Raw genomic sequence first — 19,305 nt, forward strand, 5'->3', positions numbered from 1 at the left:
GAAATTCCCAAGTGTTAGTCTCTCTTGTTGAATTGGAGTAGGCCAAGGATGTGGGGTATTTAAACTCTCCCTTGTAAGGCACTGTGGGGTAGAGGATGGGATGAGCATGGAGTGGGAGGAGGGAGAAGTAGTGGCTACTTAAAACAGAGTAGCCAGACCTAGAGCTTCTTCACAGGGAACTCTGCAGTCTGTGAGGGGAGGTGACAAGCATGTGTATAAGAAACTGTACTGTAAGGGAGAAGGTGAAAAATGCTAGGAGTTACTCTGAAAATTCAGGTGGGAAGAGGATTTTTAGGAAAGTGGTAGGGAGTATGTTTTGGGTGGGTCAGGGAAGGCCTTTGCTGCAGGAGATAGTGTTTGACCTGTGATTTGGAAAATAGACCTCTTTTGGGCATGGATAGATGGTGATGAGAAGAGGTCACTCTTCTTGATGGAAGGAATAGTGGGGTATGAGGTAGGAAAAGTATGTTAAGGGGCAGATTATGAAGGGCGTGGTTAAGCATTTGGATTTTACTCCGTGGGCTGGAGAGTGAGGCTGCTGAGTGGTATCGGCCAAGGTAGTGACATGACTAGAATCGCCGGAAGCATGTGGGCAGGTCTTGAGGACGGATCTGGGAGGAGGAGGCTGTCACAGTTGGCGATGAGTCTTCGGTAAGGAGCATCGGGCTGGTGACTGATAAGAGTAAGACTTACAGAAGGTATAGACGGCAGGACTTCTGAAACCTGTTTACATGTTGACAAGAGAGATATCAAAGATGACTCAAGGGTTCTGGGTCTGGATGACTCAGATAATGGCTGGGAGGAGGAGGAACAGATTCAAGAACAAATATCTTGACCTCCTTTTTGGACATACTTTGCCATGTCCAGTGGTTATGGCTTAGCAGGCAATCAGAAGCATTTCCAATCAGACTGGCATTTGGATAAAAATTAGCTAGTTAGTATTTGTTGAGTATCTCTTATGAAGCCAGCCCTATGACCAGGGCTATATAGAGTGAGATTATGAAGGATGTGTGTCATGCCGCTGACTTGTAGACAAGATTTCACAGAGTTGGGTTACATTCAGGAAAGTGTATTTCATTTCTGTTAGGTGCAGCCTTCTGTGCCAGGGGTGACAGAGTGACCAAGACACAGTCTCAGCCTTGATGGGACCTTGGAGAGAACGGGAGGCACGGTATCTCAGAAAAGCATGCTCTTCTGTGCTATATAGTCACAGATTTTCTCTTGCATTGGTGATCGATGCCACCACTGTCCAGCCACCACTCTCAAGTCAGTGAGCTGCATTCAGTCGCCAGACCTCTAGTCCTGGGAAGCTAGCTCTCACACGTGTTCCCTTCTGTCTGCAGCCCTTCCTGATTCAGACTGGCGGCTCTCAACACGGAGAGCTGTGCACATGAGAGTCACCTGGGGAGCTTTTAAAACCCAGATCTGTGCATCACTCAGCTTCAGTGAAGAGCAACATATCCCACAAAACGTTTTTTTCAAATGAGTCATTATTGAATAAAACATGGTTTTACTGAATCAGTTTTTTAAACCAGTATGTTTGTGTGTGTGTGTGTGTGTGTGTGTGTGTGTGTGTGTATATATATAAATATACAGATATAGATTTACATAAAATAAGGTAACGTTTCCTACCTAAGAGAGGAGTCCTAGGTAGTAAGTTTTATTTGTAACTGGGGTAAAAGGATTTTTAAAAGCAAACTTTAGTTAAACAATGGCTTTTATACTTTGTCAAAGCATTCAAGTTGTGACAGTTACAATTGCTAGGTTTTTAAAAGGGCAAGAAGTCACAATGTGAACTATCTCTTAGCATCGTCGTATTTTTAATAATACCCAGATGGTGCGAGAGAGAAGCAGGAGGGCGCAGACCGGCAGGGGTCCTGTGGCCCTAACTGACCCTCTACACGTTCCAGACGGTATCGACCTCCTCTTCCCCGCTTCCTTTCCAGTAGGGTATGTTGTGAACCAGAGTTCTCAGTAGTAAATAGACCCACTTATTTCATGTCTTCCATTAAACAGTTGCCCTGGGGCGCCTGAGTGGCTCAGTCGGTGAAGCATCTGCCTTCGGCTCAGGTCATGGTCTCAGGTTTGTGGGATCAAGGCCTGCATCAGGCTCTCTGCTCTGCGGGGAGTTGGCTTCCCCCTCTCCCTCTGCCCCTTTTCCCTGCTCATGCGTCTGCTCTGTTTCTTTTTCTCTGTCTCAGATGGATAAATAAAATCTTTAAAAAATAAAAAAACGGTCGTCCTACATTTAGTGCTCTTGATTAATGAATGGATATGAACCCCAATGAAAGAAAATTTCCATCTGCACTGGGACAGGTTTAGAAAAGTCGTGGTGGTAACTCATTACCAGGGAGGAGCTTTTATCTGCTCTGATGCCGGCAGGTAAGATAGTATTTCTGAGACGTTGGTATTTTAATGAAATACTGTTACGTGGAAGACCCTAATATATTCCTGAAACAACAGTTATTCTTGTAGTTCTCAAAATAGGCTGTTGTCACAGCTTTTACAATTATTTTTTTCTTTTATCTTTTATCTTATATGGACATAGTTAAAGTAGAGTAAGGATAAGGTTATTTAATCAGTAAAGAATTCTATGAAGAATACTAATTCACTGGTAAAATTGGGGCTGGAATGCAAGAACTAGAAAAGTGTGAGGAAAGGAAACATCAAAATTTGTTAATCTAAGAAGACTTGATGAGTCCACTTTGGGTTAGAATCGGAGTAACAGAGGGGCGTAGAAATCGCATTTAGGATGGGGAATGGGAAGAACACATTTAATTCCTGGTGAATGAATTAACAATAAATGTTTGTTTGCTGTCCTGATATTGGAGCTGAAATTAGGCAGCATGGTACAGTGGGATGAGCGTGGGTTTGGCTTGAGGTCTTGATTCTTGGGTTGGTCTCCTGCTAATTGTGTAAGTTTAGACAGTCCGTTGAACCTAAGTGAATTCTGTTTTGTTAATTGCTGTACTGTTTGGAATATGTTGGTTAGAATATGAGATAATGAGTTAACTGCTATAGGAGACATCAAAAAATACTAATTCCTCTTTTTTATTGCAAAATGTTACAAGAAACTACATTTTAGTCTCTGTGTAAAACTTTGCTGTTGACGCTAATCCAGCCAAAAACTGCTAGGACTTTAAAATCTTTTATTGTGCATAATCTTTTGTTTGTAAAGGTAAGTGTATTAGTTTTCTGGGGCTGCTGTAACACATATCCCCAAACTGGGGGGCTTAAAACAACAGAAATGTATTCATCATGGTTCTGGAGGCCAGAAGTCTGAAATCTGTGTCTGAAATCAGGGCTGAAAGGAGAGTGTCACTCCCCCTGGGAGAGAATGTGTTCCTTTCTTCTTCCAACTTCCAGGGCTGCTGGCGTTCCTTAGCTTGTCAGTCTTCAAGGCTAGCATCTTCAAGTCTCTCATCTTCATACGGCCTCTCTTTGTGTCACAGCTCCCTCTGCCCCTCCTCGTAAGAACACATGTAATTGGACGGGGGGCCTGCCCAATGTAATCACATCTGCAGAGCTCCCCCCCCCCGCCACCTTTTCTTGCCATATAAGGGTACATTCACAGGTTCCAGGGATTAGGACATGGATATTGGTGGGGGCATTTTTCAGCCTACCATAGTAGGCAGTGTCATGTAATTTGATGTATTAAGTTGTAAGATTTCTTAAATTCTTCTGTTTGTGTGCAGTTTCTGAATGCTCAGAGACCGTGCCCTGCAGTTCAAAGTACGGCCGGTGGAGTACAAAGATAAATAAGACATGTCCTGCCCTCAAGAAACTTCTTAGAGGAGCCAGAACACCTCCATAGGAAGCTTGAACTTTTCTAGATGGTGGAGAACTGGCTGAAAGTGTTTGGCTTGGTTAAGCCGTGTTTTAGGAAGTTCAGTGATGATGTGTGTGGAGTACGGTGATGGGGGAAGTAGGAGAAGGACGATGGTTGCATGTGAGTGGGTGATTCAAGGCCTGAAGAAAATGTTGGTGTGATGGTGTTCAGAAAGAAAGAGAAAGGTCAGGGTGCATGCCAGAGGGAGTGTGCTGTTAGTTTCACTGAGTCATAATTGACAAACAGTAAGATTCACCATTTTTGTCAGTTGACAAATATTTACAGTAGTGTAAGCACCACTGCAGTCATGAGCTAGAACATTTCTGTAATCCTAAAAAGTTCCCTTGAACTCCTTTGCAGTCAGTTCCGTTCTTGGGCCTCTGGCAACCGCTGATCTGCTTTCTGTCACTATGGTTTGCCTTTTCTACAGTTTTGTATGGAATTATATGGTATGTAGTCTTTTGTGTCTGGCTTCTTGAACTCAGCATGTTGCTTTTCAGATAGTGTGTTGCATGTGTCAGTAGTCTGTTCCTTTTTACACAGGAGTGGTGTTCCAATATATTTCTATACTACCATTTGTGTCCATTCACCAGCTAGAAATTTGAGTTGTTTCCTGTTTGTACGGACAGGTTTTCATTTCTCTGGGGTAAATTCCTGGGAGTGGAACTGCTGGGTCACAGGCAAGAGTATGATTAACTTTTGGAGAAACTGTTGGACTCTTTTCCACAGTGGCTGTGCTGTTCTGTGTTCTCACCTCTCTCCATCTTTGCCAGCACTTTGATTTCAGCCATCCAGCGGTTGTGCAGTGGCAGGTCACTGTGGTTTTAATTTGCATTTCTTAAATAACTAATGACGTGCATGGCTTTATTTGCATACTTTATTTGCCGTGCATTTATCTTCTTTGGTGAAGTGTTCAAATTTGTGGCCCTTTTTTATTGAGTTGTCTTACTATAATGAGTTGTAAGAGTTCTTAATATAGTCTGAGTAGAAGTCCTTTGTTGGAAATACACTTCCACATGTTTTCTCCTTGTCTGTGGCCTGCCTGTTCATTTTCTTATGTGTTTAAAGAACAACTTTTGAAATTTATAATGTCCAGTTTATCCATTTTTTTCTCTAATTGATTCTTTTTATCCAGTTCAAGAAATCCGTGCCTCATCTGAGGCCCCTAATACTTGTTATTCTATTTTTCAGTCTAGAAGTTTTATAGTTGTAATCTGTACACTTAGATGAGTGAACTTTGCATAGAGTGGTACGTATGAGTTGGGGCTCACTTGTTCCTTATGGATACTCAGTTGTTCCCATTGTCCTCTCCTCCTTGAAGCCCAGATTACGGCCTGGCCTTTCCCCTGAGAGTTTGCCAAGTCCTGACTTAGAAGGAAGAGTCTTATACAGACCATTGCCTGTTCCTTTTCTGACTGTCCCATGGCTTGCTGATTAAATATATATATGTATATATATATATACACACACAATTATTTTAGGCTAGTCATCGTGAATGCAGGTTTTTTGTCTTAAGCATTTTTCATTGAGTCAAGACTGATGAACTGTCAGAAAGCTCATCGAGATGTCTGACCTCAGACTGCATTGGTGAAGAGCACATGGGTATTTATTATCTGGATAGAAACATGATAAAATTATAATGCAAACTGCTGACAGTCTTCACGGATACTTAGAATAGCCATATTGGTGAATCAGTAGGTTTTATATGTTATATAAATTTCCAGGCTTGTTTTTCTAAAGCAAAGTTGGAGGAAGAGAAGGAGGGAACTTAGCTGAAACCAGCCACTTGATGAAGAAGTAGATAGTAAACCTTTAAACCAGACACTGCTCTAAATGATTTAATGTGACTTAATCCCTCCTTGGTGAAACCCTGAGGTACTATTATTATTCCCATTTCCAGGGAGAAAACCGAAGCACAGAGAGCAGTAACCGCCCTAGGGCACTCGAGAGTTCCCATCTTGGCAAGTGAGGCTCCGGAGTAATGGTCTTGGCTAGATTCTGTTGCCTAAGGACTGTAACAGTAGCACACATTTACGGGGCACATACCTCAGGGCAGGTATTCATCAAGGTCATTATATGTATTGGCACATTTAACACACTTACAGATGAGAATGAGGCATTTGGGTGAGGTGTCCCAAATAGGAAGTGTGGGGCCAGAGTCTGATTCCAGTTAGCCTTGCTCCAGAGCCGGCGGCTGCCCCACTGCACTGTGCTGTAGATTCTGTCTTCGTTATTGCTCAGAATGGTAACCTATGCTGGGGCGCCTGGGTGGCGCAGTTGTTAAGCATCTGCCTTTGGCTCAGGGCGTGATCCCAGCGTTCTGGGATCGAGCCCTGCGTCAGGCTCCTCCGCTGAGAGCCTGTTTCTTCCTCTCCCACTCCCCCTGCTTGTGTTCCTTCTTTCCCTGGCTGTCTCTCTCTCTCTGTCAAATAAATAAATAAAATCTTAAAAAAAAAAAAAAAAAGAATGGTAACCTATGCTTTTTCCTCTGTGAACTCTTAGCAGCTTGATGACACTTCAAGGACACGTTTGCATTGTTTGCAAGCAAACAATATTCCCACTGAAGAATGTCTTGGCCGAGCGTGCTCTCTCCGTGACACAAGAGATGGTGTGATGATGGCAGTATCACTGATAGGTGCCCTTGGGATCTGGGTTTCCCTACAGAGATGCTGTGGAGCATCTGAGATTTTGTGAATAAGAGCCCTAAATCACCCTGAAGCCCTTCTTTCATCTTGCCTCTTCTCTGACGATGATCTTTGTGTCTTGTGTCCGTGTCTAGGCATGCCTAGAATTTTGTGTCAGCAATTCTGGACAGAGATCGGGGCTGTTGCAGTAGATTTTGGAATTGTGTGTGGGTAACTGATAGCCAAAGAATTTTATAGGGATCCCTTGAGAAAACGATGGAAGCAGAACTTTATGACCTCCGCATTTTAAGGGTTAGATAGAGGAGTCAGCGACTTTTTACTCTGGAAGGCAAATATGCTCATAATTCAGGATCCAGATTCTTCGTGGCTGTTGGTTTTGTTTCACCCCTCCTGTTGGTGAGCTCCCTGTAAGTGCTACATTGTGCTACATCGCTCGCAAGAGGTGCAAGCTAGACTGTCTTCTTAACTCTCCAAGACGCAGTTCCTAATCTACTGTAATGCTTTGTGCATAGTGGGTGCTTCATAAATACTTGAAGATTGATAGTTGAAGTGAAATGGACATGCGCAGTTGTTTACTGATGACATAGTCTTGATGGGTTGGAACTCTTGAGCAGAATACTTAGGTTGGCTAGAATGTGGAAGGGATTCCATTTGCTTCGTGGAAGAAGAATCAGCAGTCCACAGCTGCAGGCTGCCCGTCTCTCAGGCAAGTGGGATGGACCTGTAACCACCAGAGGGAACTAGCAAGATGAGGTATTCTCTGGCCGTCCTTCTCATTTGGCTTAGGCAGAAGCAGGTGAGTGGCAGGCGTGTTTGCCAGTGAGCTCTTGGGTAACGAGGCTAGGCCTTGCCTGCTAATTATCTGTATTTCTCATAGAGCTGAGTATTATGTCTGTTCTACAAATCTGTTGACTGATAGTAGTTTAAAGGGAGAATCTGACCAAGAAAGTAAAAGACTGAATGAAGCCTTTTCCTTGTATTTTCTGGACCCAGTATGCTGCAGACTAACAGGCTTTATTTAAATCCTTTAGAGTAAAACACCACTTTCCTGGGACATCTTCCCTTGCTCTAGCTTAAGCCAGGTGGCTTCATGATCTATTTTTTTTTTAAAGACTTTATTTGTGAGAGAGAGAGAGCATGTGTGTCAGGCAGAGGGAGAAGCATACTCCCTGCTGAGCAAGAAGCCTGCTGTGGGGCTGGATCCCAGGACTCTGGGATCATGACCTGAGCTGAAGGCAGACGCTTCACCAATGGAGCCACCCAGGCATCCGGCTTCATGAGCTATTTGGATCCCCCTCAGAGTGCTGTCTTTACCCTGTTACTTGGTAAGCCAAAAAACCCACGTGCCCAGATGGTCTCTCTACCTCGGCACTGGCAGTACACCGGCACTTAGTGCATTCTACTGAGCGTGACTAGGTATGTAGTCATCTTCTACGGAGAGGAGATCTTCCAACAGATCAGTGAGTGAACAGAAAAATGCGGTTCCGTGGGTCTTCTACCTTAACAGTAGTATTCCCAGAGCAGTCTCCCTGCGCGTGACTTGGGGAGGTATGTGCTGGGTGCTGAACCTTTTCTCCTGGGCAGTCATTCCCATACCTGGGGCTGTTTTCGAAGTACACCTTCCCCAGCCCCACCCCAGATCTCCTGAACATTTCAAGCTCCGTCTGGTTCACACAGCCTGAGTGAGTGGTATGCAGTCAGCCTGGGGATAATGTCATCTTGCAGAGCCTGAGAGGAAAGAGGTAGGTGGACTCCCAGTCATGGATTCGGCCGCTTTCTGCTCCTCAGAGGCCTCATCTGGGAGTTGAACTAAAAGAGACGGTCTTTAGGTTCTTTCCCATCAGAAACTTTTGTGATCTCTGAAAACCCTTATACTGGGTATTAGAAAATTAATTCCAGTTGTTCTCCATAATCTTTAAAGTGTGTATAAAACCATACATTTGCTTTATAAGTGCACACAGAATTAAAATTCAAATACTAAAAGGCTTATAGCAAAACATAAATTTTACCAGCCCTCAGTCCTGCTCCCCAGACCACCTTCTTCTCTGTCTGGTTGCCTCTACATGACATTGCTTATGCTGCCGTTCCTAGGTGGGCTAGTGCTAGACTCTGACTTCTTACTGTAGTGTATTAGGACTTGCCTGTCTGAGAGTTTTTTTAAAGTACACCCTAATTTGCACCTCCCCAAGTAAGTAATAGTGATGCTTTTCATTTTTTTTTTTTTTCAAGATTTTATTTATTTATTTGACAGAGAGACAGCCAGCGAGAGAGGGAACACAATCAGGGGAAGTGGGAGAGGAAGAAGCAGGCTCCCGGCGGAGCAGGGAGCCCGATGCGGGGCTCAATCCCAGGACCCTGGGATCACGCCCTGAGCCGAAGGCAGACGCTTAATGACTGAACCACCCAGGCGCCCCATAGTGATGCTTTTTAAAGTGTGTTCGGCTCTGCTGTTTGTTGTGGGGATTGTCAGTGCAGACTTGCTGTCTGCGGCGATGCAGTATTTAACGTGGCTCATTCCACATTTCTCAGTATTTGCTCCTCTGGACTTTTGTCACTTCACATGGCTTCTAATGTCCTGTTGATTTGCCATGACTTTCATTGATGAGTTTTAGTTCCTAGGTCAATAAAACACTTGAATCCCATTCTGATTTTCATGACTCAAAAAAAACGTTGTGTAAGCTTAATGTTAAAATAGTTTAAGCTGTTTATCCGGTAGTTATGTCACTGTGGAATGCGGGCACGTGGAGGAAATGCTGACAGTCTTGAGTGCTCACGGGAGTCACAGTACCGTTGTCATTTAGTTCTGCAGGAACACTGGGAAGCAGCCCCTCAACCCCCATTTTACAGATGAACTGCAGCTCAGAGAGGTGAACTTGCCTGCGGCCCCATGGCTACTTACTGAAACGATTTGGACTCCTATCAGGTTGACTCCAAAACCCACTATAAGTTTATATCAGTTTGTTTTTAACCTTTTAATTGGAGCATAAGATACATGCAGAAAATAACAGATCATAATAAGTGTAGAACTCAGTGAATGATCAGAGTGAAATATGCACTAACTACTCTTTGAACAGACCAGGATGTTAGCGGCACCCGGAGGCCCTCGCATTCCCTCGCAGTTACTACCCTCCTACCGTTCGTCCAGGGTAACCACTGTAGTGACTTCTGACACTGTGGATTCATGTTGCTACAGTGGTAACAGTTTCTGAACAGAATTTGATAACGACTCTTGATCATATGTCCTTCTACACTTTCTGTTACTACATCTGGAGATTTGGTGCTAGTTTTTCTTCCTATTTCTTTTTCTGCAGAAAAAAAAAAGTGTAAATTTCATACCTTATACAAAATTTATTAACTTAATGCTCTGTGCTAAAAACTTCTCCCTTTGAGGTCAGTAATTACAATTCTTGGCTTTTTAGTCGAAGTCACTGTGAAGAACTCTTCAAAACCAGTGACCCCTGTGGATCTGTCACACACGAGTAAAAGCACAAGACTGAATCTACTTAAGGGCTTTTGTGTACCTGTGAATGCTACGTGCTGGTATTTTTTAAATATCGTAGTAGGATTATTGTCGTACTGTTCGCTTTAGTCAGGGGTTTTGAAAGCAATATTTTGTTTAAGTACATGTAGGCCCAATAATTGCAGTATTTTGGGGAGAAGTGCTCTGGGAATTGCCCTCTGAGATGTGGCTCATGAGTGCGGTGGTCAGTTTGTCAGCTGTAAGCACATTCCCGTCTTGCAGGTGCCTTCTGCTTTGTTTCCCCAGGAACCCTCACTTACCCCCGAGACTCGCACCAGCTTTGGGACTCCAAGCATTTCTGTAACATGGATCCTCTGGAAGAGAGGAAAAATGTTTCCTACTAAATGTATGAAGAAAACAGTCTACGAGTATTTGTACACATTTCTCTTAAAATATTTCTTTCTAATTATGAAAGCAGAACACATTTGTTGTAGAGTACCTGAAATGTGCAGAGAAGTGCAGTAGTCCCCCCATGAGATCTGCTGATATTTTGTGGTATTTGTCTTTTTACGTCTCACACACATGAATATTTATAATAAAATTGGAATTATAAAATAAATTTAGTTTCACTGCCTGTTTTTTTTTCTGTTAATATGTTGTCTTTGAATACACAGAGAGCATTACATATTTCTTAGAAAACATTTGTTGCATAATAACTTCACAGTCAAGTACCACACTTAGTTTATTTAACCATTCTGTGGTTTTTTTTTTTTATAATGTAGGTCTTTATTCACAGCAGAATGTATTTCTTTTTTTTTTTTTTAAAGATTTTATTTATTTATTCGACAGAGAGAGACAGCCAGCAAGAGAGGGAACACAAGCAGGGGGAGTGGGAGAGGAAGAAGCAGGCTCATAGCGGAAGAGCCTGATGTGGGGCTCGATCCCAGAACGCCAGGATCACGCCCTGAGCTGAAGGCAGACGATTAACCGCTGTGCCACCCAGGCGCCCCTAACCATTCTGTGTTTTGAACCAGTTTTGGATTGTTTCCGTGTTTATAAAGAATTAGCTATTGGACAGCAGGTGGGGGGGATGAAGATGAGGAGAGGAAAGGAATCCTCTTTGATAAAACTGGATTGTACTTGTTCAACTGAATTGATCAAATATTTAGTGAACCTTTGTATGTCAGACCCTGTGGTAGGTCTGTGGTAGAGATGTGGATGTGAATTCTTTCACGTTGGAGATCAGATATGATGAGTGAGGGCCTGAATCAAGTCATAGTGGATATGGGGATACAGAAGACAGAAGGATTCCCACAGATGTTTAAGTGGGAAAGCTGATTTGTGTAGGGTTGGGGCCATGTGAGTGAGAGGGAGACATTTAAGATTACACCCACATTTTCCCTTCGCATAACTGGGCTAGACAGTGCGTCACTTATTAGTATGGGGACCATACAAAGGCAGAGAATATTTGCTTAGAGTTTTATCCTAGGCATCGTGAACTTGAGCTGCCTGTGGGCCACTAGAGAGCAGTGTCTTTCAGGCAGGGGGATAGATGAAGCTAAGAAAAGAAATCTGGACGACAGAGATGGGTCCGTGGATCATCGGCGCTTAGATTGTGGCATCAGCTACAGAGCCGGACCTGGTAGAACTGCCCTGGGAGGACATACAGCTGAGAAGAGGGCCAGGGGTAGAGCCCTGAGGAGCATCAGTGGTCAGCGGTGGGTGGGATGCAGAGAAGCAGGGGAAAGATGGAGAATCGGAAAGAGGGTGGCATCGTGGTTGCTGAAAGAAGGGGAAAAATTGTCATATGCTGCGTGGTAGGTCCAGGAGGAGAACCACAGCCAATGTCTATTGGATTTGGCAATTAGGTCATTGTTGAGAGGAGTTTCAAGGGAATGGTGGGGACAGAAGAGGGAATGATGGGGGAGTAGGGGTGAGGAAGTGGTGGATGGTAGCTAGAGATGGAAGGGCAAAGGTGGTCGGATGTGCTATGGAAGGAGGGTGTTGTGTTACTAGAGTCTTGTGCTGAGGAGAAGGACCCAGTTGAAAGAGAAGTCGCTGAGAAGGGAGGCTGATGCCAAAGCAGAGGACCTGAGCAGAGTGATGGGTTTGGAGCCCAGGTGGAGGGATTATACCCTCGCATAGGAGGGAGATACTTGCCCTGAGGAAGCACCGGGTGGGTGGGAGGAATTGCTGGTGTGGCCAGAGTTGTTGGCAGTAGCTCAGTTTTCTCAAGACACAGAATGAGGCGGGTCGTGTGGGAGGTGGGCTTGAGGGCAGTGTCAGGATTTGCAGTGTCTGGTAAGGGGTAGATGGGGGAAGGGGCCAAGGCCCAGAGGGCGGGAGCAGCACCGTGGTTAGAGATCCAGGTCTCCAGCCGTGATCTGTAGAGGTACTGATTAGTATGGTGCCGTGAACCCCAGCAAGGCTCTAGAGCCCAGGTAACGGAGAAGGGAAATTCCTTGACCAGGTATTCCTCAGGGAAGTCTTCCCTGGCGTCTTAAGTTAGACTTCTTTTTTTTTTTTTTTTTAATTTTTTTTTTAATAATGATTTTTTATTTTATTATGTTAGTCACCATACTTAAGTTAGACTTCTTATAGGTTCTCACACCTGTGTTCTCTCCTTCTAGTGCTCCTAGGGTTGTAGTTCTGCGTTTAATTGTTAGCGTTGTTACTGTCATCATAAAACTTGGCTTACCCCAGCAAACTAAAAGCTCTGAGGAAAGATACATCGGAATTTGCTTACCATTGTGAGTGTCTGGGACCTAGTAGACGCTCGGTAAATGTTTGTTCAATTTAAGAAGCAACCTTTTTGATCCGCCTCAGCATGCCTGTGGATGTGACTTGCTTTCATTTGAACCATTATTGACTGTCCTGCTTCTTTCCTGAAGGAGGGGAGGTCAGGTGGTGTGGAAGAGTGGGTCCTAGACCACAGGCCCTGGCATGAGAGTGCCTGGGCTCTCATCCCAGCCCCACCTCTCACCAGCTGCAGGACCGCGGGCAAATTCTTGGTCTCTCTTTGCCCCGGCATCCTTACCTGTGCAGTGTGGCCAGTGATTGTGCCGGCCTCATGGGGTTGTTCTGAAGCTTGCCTGAGAGAGTTCACATGGGACACAGGGTCACTTTTCACTACTAGTGTTTCGAATAAGAAGTCCTAGGTGATTTTGATCATCTTTCCTTGAGATCCTGGCTTTATGATAAAGGATTTGCAGGGCACATACCAGGGCATGTGTGTGTGTGTTTTCCTCGTCATTTATTGACTATTGATCTTTAGAGAAACTGAGAAGAGAAATCCCTGGACCATGAGGGTCTTTCTGGCCCAGTGATGCAGTGGCACCCACTAACAAAGCCATTATGGGTCCTGAGGGAGTATCACTAAGAAACAGTCGTTTTGCTAGTAGTCCTGTCTGAGGGGTGAGGGATCCGTGAATGCCGCCTGCTTCACACCTGCCGTGGTAAACTTGATTCTTTGTTTCCCTCGCAGAGGAGGTGGCCAAGTTGGAGAAGCACTTGCTGCTTCTCCGACAGGAGTATGTCAAGCTGCAGAGGAAATTGGCAGAGACAGAGAAGAGATGTACTCTTCTGGCCGCGCAAGCGAACAAGGAGAGCAGCAGTGAGTCCTTCATCAGCCGCCTGCTGACCATCGTGGCCGACCTCTACGAGCAGGAGCAGTATAGGTGAGCCCCTGGACGTAGGACCCCTTTGATGGGTTCCCAGGTCCCACTGTAACTTCTCCTCTCTTACTGACTTTCTTCCCAAGTTTATTTCTCTCCAACCAGGATACTAGCAAACCTTTAGTCCTGGCAACGTAAGCTCTTTGGGGCAAGATTTTGTTTTTTATTTCCTGCTTATTTTCAGCACAGAGTGTGGGAGTCATGGTGATAGCATTGCTGATGTAGACAGGAATTAGCTTACATGTCCGGGGATTCGGAGGGAAAGGCCCCTTTCTCTTGGGATAATCAAAGAAGTAGCTGTTGTTATTGAGTGAGTTTTGAGGTCAATATTAGAGGCTGGGCAGGATTCAGTAGATAAAGACAGCGATGTTACCAGTAGGGAGGCTGAGAACGGCTGAGATGTAGCACCATGCAGAGGGTTCAGAGGAAGGGAGGGGCCGTCGTGAGGCACGTGTCCATGTAGGGGCGCCGGAAGAGGTGGGAAAGGTAAGGTGGTTTGCACGGGGGTCCGAGGTAGGAAATTTGGGCTTGATCCTCTAGGCATTGTGGAACAGTGTTTTGAGCTGTTGGACTTCACTGTCAAAGTGGTGTTTCAAGAAGATGAGCCTGGTAACATCATGTAGGCAGCACTGTGCAGAGAAGAGAACAGCGGAGCGGCTGGCATGTTGTGGATGGTGCAGACCAGAGAGAAGAAGGGCTGAATCGGGATGGTGGCCGTGGGTGTGGAGAAGAGACATGGGCGGGAATGCACATACAAGGGAGAGTTTGGCGGCTGAGGAGATGGGCGATCAGGCCAGCTAAGACTTAGTGAAATTCCAAAATAAATCATGGCATTTAAAATAGATGAAAATCCAGGGACACCTGGGTGGCTCGGTCGGTGTAGCGTCTGCCTTCGGCTCAGTTCCTGATCCTAGGGTCCTGGGATCGAGTCCCGCGTCAGGCTCCCTGCTCAGGGGGGAGTCTGCTTCTCTGTCTGCCCCTACCCCCTGCTCATGCCCTCTCTCACTCTCTTGCTTGCGTGTGCTCTTTCTCGCTCTTTCATAAATAAATAAAATCTTAAAAAAATAAAATAGATGAAAATCTAGAACTGCTGTTCTCCAACTTAATCATTTATAAAAGAAAGAAAAATTTAATACCCAAAACATAGGAAGTATATACTCTGAGTAAAGGACAGCCTTTTAAATTGAACAGATGTAGCTGCTTGTAAAATATAGTTCGTTATCTCTTTTCTTTCCCTCTTTTTTCCATGGACAAGTGAGAACTGTTTCTCCTGGTGCGGGGAAACCTGATCTATGTCTGTTTGGGCTCATCTCCCCCAACTCCAAGGCTCTTCTCCCTTAGAACGCCCATCGTTCACTTTCTCTGTTCCTTCTCCATTGCATGCATCCGTTATACCGTGGCCCCTCTGGGAGGCCGTGGGCATGAGCCGGGTCGCCGCAGTACAGGTCCCACACCTCCAGTGGGCCTCTCCTGAGCTTCTAAAGCCTGTGCCTCACCCAGATGAGATGGGGAACAGGGCTTTTGGAGAGGACTTGAGCGTTTGAGGTGGAGTACCTGAAGTTGGAAAATCAGTGTCTGAAGCAGATGGTCCTTTGCCGAAATAAGAAAAAACCCCACAAAACTTTGTCGCGTGATATGCATTTTGTTGAAGAATTTAAATAGTATTTGTAGGGGCGCCTGGGTGGCACAGCGGTTAAGCGTCTGCCTTCGGCTCAGGGCGTGATCCCGGCGTTCTGGGATCGAGCCCCACATCAGGCTCTTCCGCTATGAGCCTGCTTCTTCCTCTCCCACTCCCCCTGCTTGTGTTCCTTCTCTCGCTGGCTGTCTCTATCTCTGTCGAATAAATGAAATCTTTAAAAAAATAAAAAATAAAAAAATAAATAGTATTTGTATGTGCATCTCTAGAGTAATTAAAGAGTAGGTATTCAGGGGTTTTTAAATTGAGAAATGTGGAAGAAATTGGTCCCTTTAATTTTACTTAAGTTCAGGAGAACGCTTTTGTCCCTTAAGATCGTTAAAAGTGATGGTAATACATCGCTCTCCTAGCAAGCAAGCTCACGGTTTTTCCTGCTAAGGTGTGTGAGAAGCTCTTTATTTCTGTAACAACATCCTAGTATGAGTAGTTTACAAGGAAATGCTCTTTGATTGGAATGAAAATTTTAAAGATTTCTGTTATGGCAGCATCTCTTTCTGCCCAGAGGTCCTGTCCCTGTGCTTTAATAAAATCACCATTTTGCGTGCGCACGCACACACACACACACACGCATGCACGCACGCATGAGTGAGAGGAGGGGCAGAGGGAGAGGGAGAAGCAGAGTCTGCACCCAGCAGGGAACCCAGCATGGCGTTCCATGGGGCTCGATCCCAGGACCTGCGATTGTGACCTGAGCCAAAGGCAGACGCTTCACCAAGTGAGCCACCCAGGCACCCCTAGAATGAAAATTTTAAAAAAATTACCAGCCTCCTGATTGTTTCTGCATAGAGTTCTCAGAAACATACCCAGTCTTCCATTTCTGAATTGTGTTTGTAGAAATTGTTATTATTAGAAATTATTAACGAAGTCCTTGTCTGTATTTCCCTTTGGTACGTTAGACTACAAAAGAGAAAACAGTTCGGCCTGACGTTCATGAATATGTAGAAACATTCATTTTTATAATTTTGTGGCTTGAAGTCAGTCAGTGGCCGAAACAGGAAACAATGAGTCTTCATTTAAGTTATTACATTTTAATACTTTATACATAAATTTAGAGTTTAAAAATTATTTGTGTTTTATAAACAGCTTCCTGTTTTCACCGAATTTTAGAAATTTTGTCAAAGGATGTGATTTGTTCTATTTTAAATAAAATAATTGTTTTTCTATTGACTGATTAATGTGTCCTAGTGTGTTAACAGTAGTTTGTAGGAACTTGAAATACTGAGTGTCCTGTTGCTCTTCTGGTCTAGTGCGATTAGTTGCAGCTTGGTCTTCAGTGGAGCCACAATTGCTGACATGCTTACGTTCTGCATGGTGTGTCCGTGGGATGAACTGCGTCTGTGTCAAGCATTATGTAGAAAGAGCACTCTGCTAGGGTCTCCTTTTAAGTGGATGCATTAATTCATGTCATAGATCTTTTTATTGTACTGACTTTTGTGTATTTAGCTTATAAAGGTTTCCAACCTAACACGTTTTGAAGGGGAGTATGCAAATAAAAGAACTTGCAAATACACAGAATGATGATGATTAGTGACTTTGCATTATTGCTGCTGACAAAGCCATATGGCACATGCTTATGTCAGCCCAGTGGGTCATCCTTAGGTTTTTGTTAAATGCCCAGATGCTGTCCATCCTCAGCATTTGACGTTTCAGAGTCAAACATAAATAACTATTTGGAAAGTTCTTTTCACAATAATGGTTTGTCATAAATACAGAAACATGTTGGAAAAAAGATTTCTCCTACCCCATTTCTTTATAAATGGTTGAGTAAAATATGTCCAGTAATAGGTCTGAATGTTTCTGTCGAGAACAGGAATCTAGACACCGGTTTCATGTTCTTGACTGCCTTGTCAAAGCCCGTTTGTAGCTTCTCTGCGTCCCCTTGCTTGACCGTCAGTACGGTACAGCGTATGGCTCTGTGGCCCCAGAGCCAGTGTCACAGTCTTCACGTTTTCTTTCTCTCCCTGAGGATTTATCTTGATTTATTCTGCATGAAACCTCTTCTACATTTTGTGTGAATATCAATCATCATATTTAACTGGTAGATTCACCACCTTAAGAATCTTGTTGGGGGGGCACCTGGGTGGCGCAGTCGTTAAGCGTCTGCGTTTGGCTCAGGGCGTGATCCCAGAGTCTTGGGATCGAGCCCCACATCAGGCTCCTCCGCTAGGAGCCTGGTCTTCCTCTCCCACTCCCCCTGCTTGTGTTCCCTCTCTCACTGGCTGTCTCTCTCTGTCAAATTAATAAATAAAAAATCTTTAAAAAAAAAAAAAAAGAATCCTGTTAGGGAAAGGCAGAACATCCCATGTGAACTGAGGCTCAAAGGTAGAAATACAAACATGTCTAGCAACATTTATTATACACGTGGCCACTGGAATTCAGTGCTGGCACAGAGAATAACTTTGCTGTGATTTTTTCCTTTGCAGGTGTATGTCGATCAGTCAGTACCCATATATTTATAATGTGGGAATCCTAGCTATACTAATTATGATGACATTTTCTATCTGTGGATGTTTTTCTTCACTAGTGACCTGAAGATAAAGGTTGGGGGCAAGCACATTAATGCACACAAGTTTGTGCTGGCAGCCCGCAGCGACAGCTGGAGTCTGGCCACCTTGTCTTCCACCGACGAGCTGGACCTGTCAGGTGAGCCTCTGACCTGGTGGGAGCTTATGCCTGCCGGCACAAGAACTCTTGGCAGAAGGTTACGTGCGAAGCATTGGTGGTTTAATGAAAGTAGAAAACTTTTCTTATCAGTTGATGGTGACCCTGAACTAGTTAAATAGTGAGTGAATCAGTGGGTTGAGCACAAACACTTCTGTTTAATATCTGACTAATAAATCATGCATATTTGGATACCTACCATATTCTTATAATTCATAAAATATAAATATCTGTCCAGAAACTCTTTTCATATCCTGTTATAAATACAGGAGCATATGTAGAGAAAAGTTTTTCTTCTACTTCTAGAAAAAGTCTTCGTGTTCAGTTGCTTGAACTTTAATCATAGTTGCCAGAGCGCTCTTCCTGATCTACAGGACTGAGCTCAGAAGTGGGAGTTACTCCGGGAAATGGGAGTGGTCTTGCTCTGACAGTAAAGGTGACCTTCAGGGTGCAGAATCGGAGCAGGTGCACCGAGCTGCTTCACGTATGACTGAATTGTTTTATGCCACGTTATGTTGTATAGAATTGGGGTAAATGTGGTGGTAAGTAGACTTAAAAAAAATCATTTTCCAAAGTTTACTTCAGAATTGCATTTTCATTTAGTACTTACCTGTTTTTTTAAAAAATCAAATTTTAAATTTAATTCCTTTAGTAATAGTCATGCGAATTAGAACACGTAGTAAGGAGATTCCCAGGCAGTAGGGTATGAATTACTTGCAGAAGTGATGGGCTGTGTGAAAATGCTGCTGAATTATGTCTTTCTTCAAAAGGTTTGCCAGTTTAGAAGGGTACTGTTTTCCATGTGCCGTGCTGGGAACACTGAAATGATTATAACAAAGTCCTCACCATATAGAAATGGAGTAATAACGGGTCATGTCAGGCCAGGGCTGTGCACACAGTATTACAGTTGCTTTATGTCTAAGGTACAGAAAACCGGCATGGGCTGACACCTGAGTGGTGTGGCAAAGGTTAAGTGGGCATTTATCTCAAGGGTGTAGGGGAGCAGATGGCTAATGCTTCTCCACTGTGAGTGAACTCTGTCTCTTTAGGGTCATTTCTAGGGTTTAACCTGCGACCCATAATTCAGAGTTGCAAACACACAAATACCTATGCATGGATACACGTGTGTGTATGCGTCCATGCCCGTGACAACACATCTGCTTGGGAAGCAGTCTGCAGTGCTGTACGACAGAAATCTCTGAGCAGAGCTTTTCTTTTCTTTTTTTTTTTTTTTTTAATGTTTTTTTATTATATTATGTTAGTCACCATACAGTACATCCCTGGTTTCTGATGTAAAGTTTGATGATTCATTAGTTGCGTTGAGCAGAGCTTTTCTTTGA

At 44.1% G+C, this 19,305-nt stretch overlaps 1 protein-coding gene across 3 annotated transcripts in view; it reads left to right on the top strand.

The window, feature by feature from the left end:
- Window positions 1-19,305, top strand: part of ANKFY1 (ankyrin repeat and FYVE domain containing 1) — a 76,575-nt gene that overhangs the window by 4,017 nt on the left and 53,253 nt on the right. For 2 of the 3 annotated variants that reach the window (XM_026520684.4, XM_057311391.1), the window contains 2 exons: window positions 13,419-13,611; window positions 17,829-17,947. In XM_026520684.4, coding sequence (XP_026376469.1) covers window positions 13,419-13,611; window positions 17,829-17,947 — 312 coding nt within the window. Of the gene's footprint in view, window positions 1-13,418; window positions 13,612-17,828; window positions 17,948-19,305 lie in introns of those variants that run through there. The other variant, XM_057311392.1, reaches the window with a different exon arrangement.

Source organism: Ursus arctos, unplaced genomic scaffold (assembly GCF_023065955.2).
Source record: "Ursus arctos isolate Adak ecotype North America unplaced genomic scaffold, UrsArc2.0 scaffold_14, whole genome shotgun sequence".
Lineage (NCBI taxonomy): Eukaryota > Metazoa > Chordata > Mammalia > Carnivora > Ursidae > Ursus > Ursus arctos.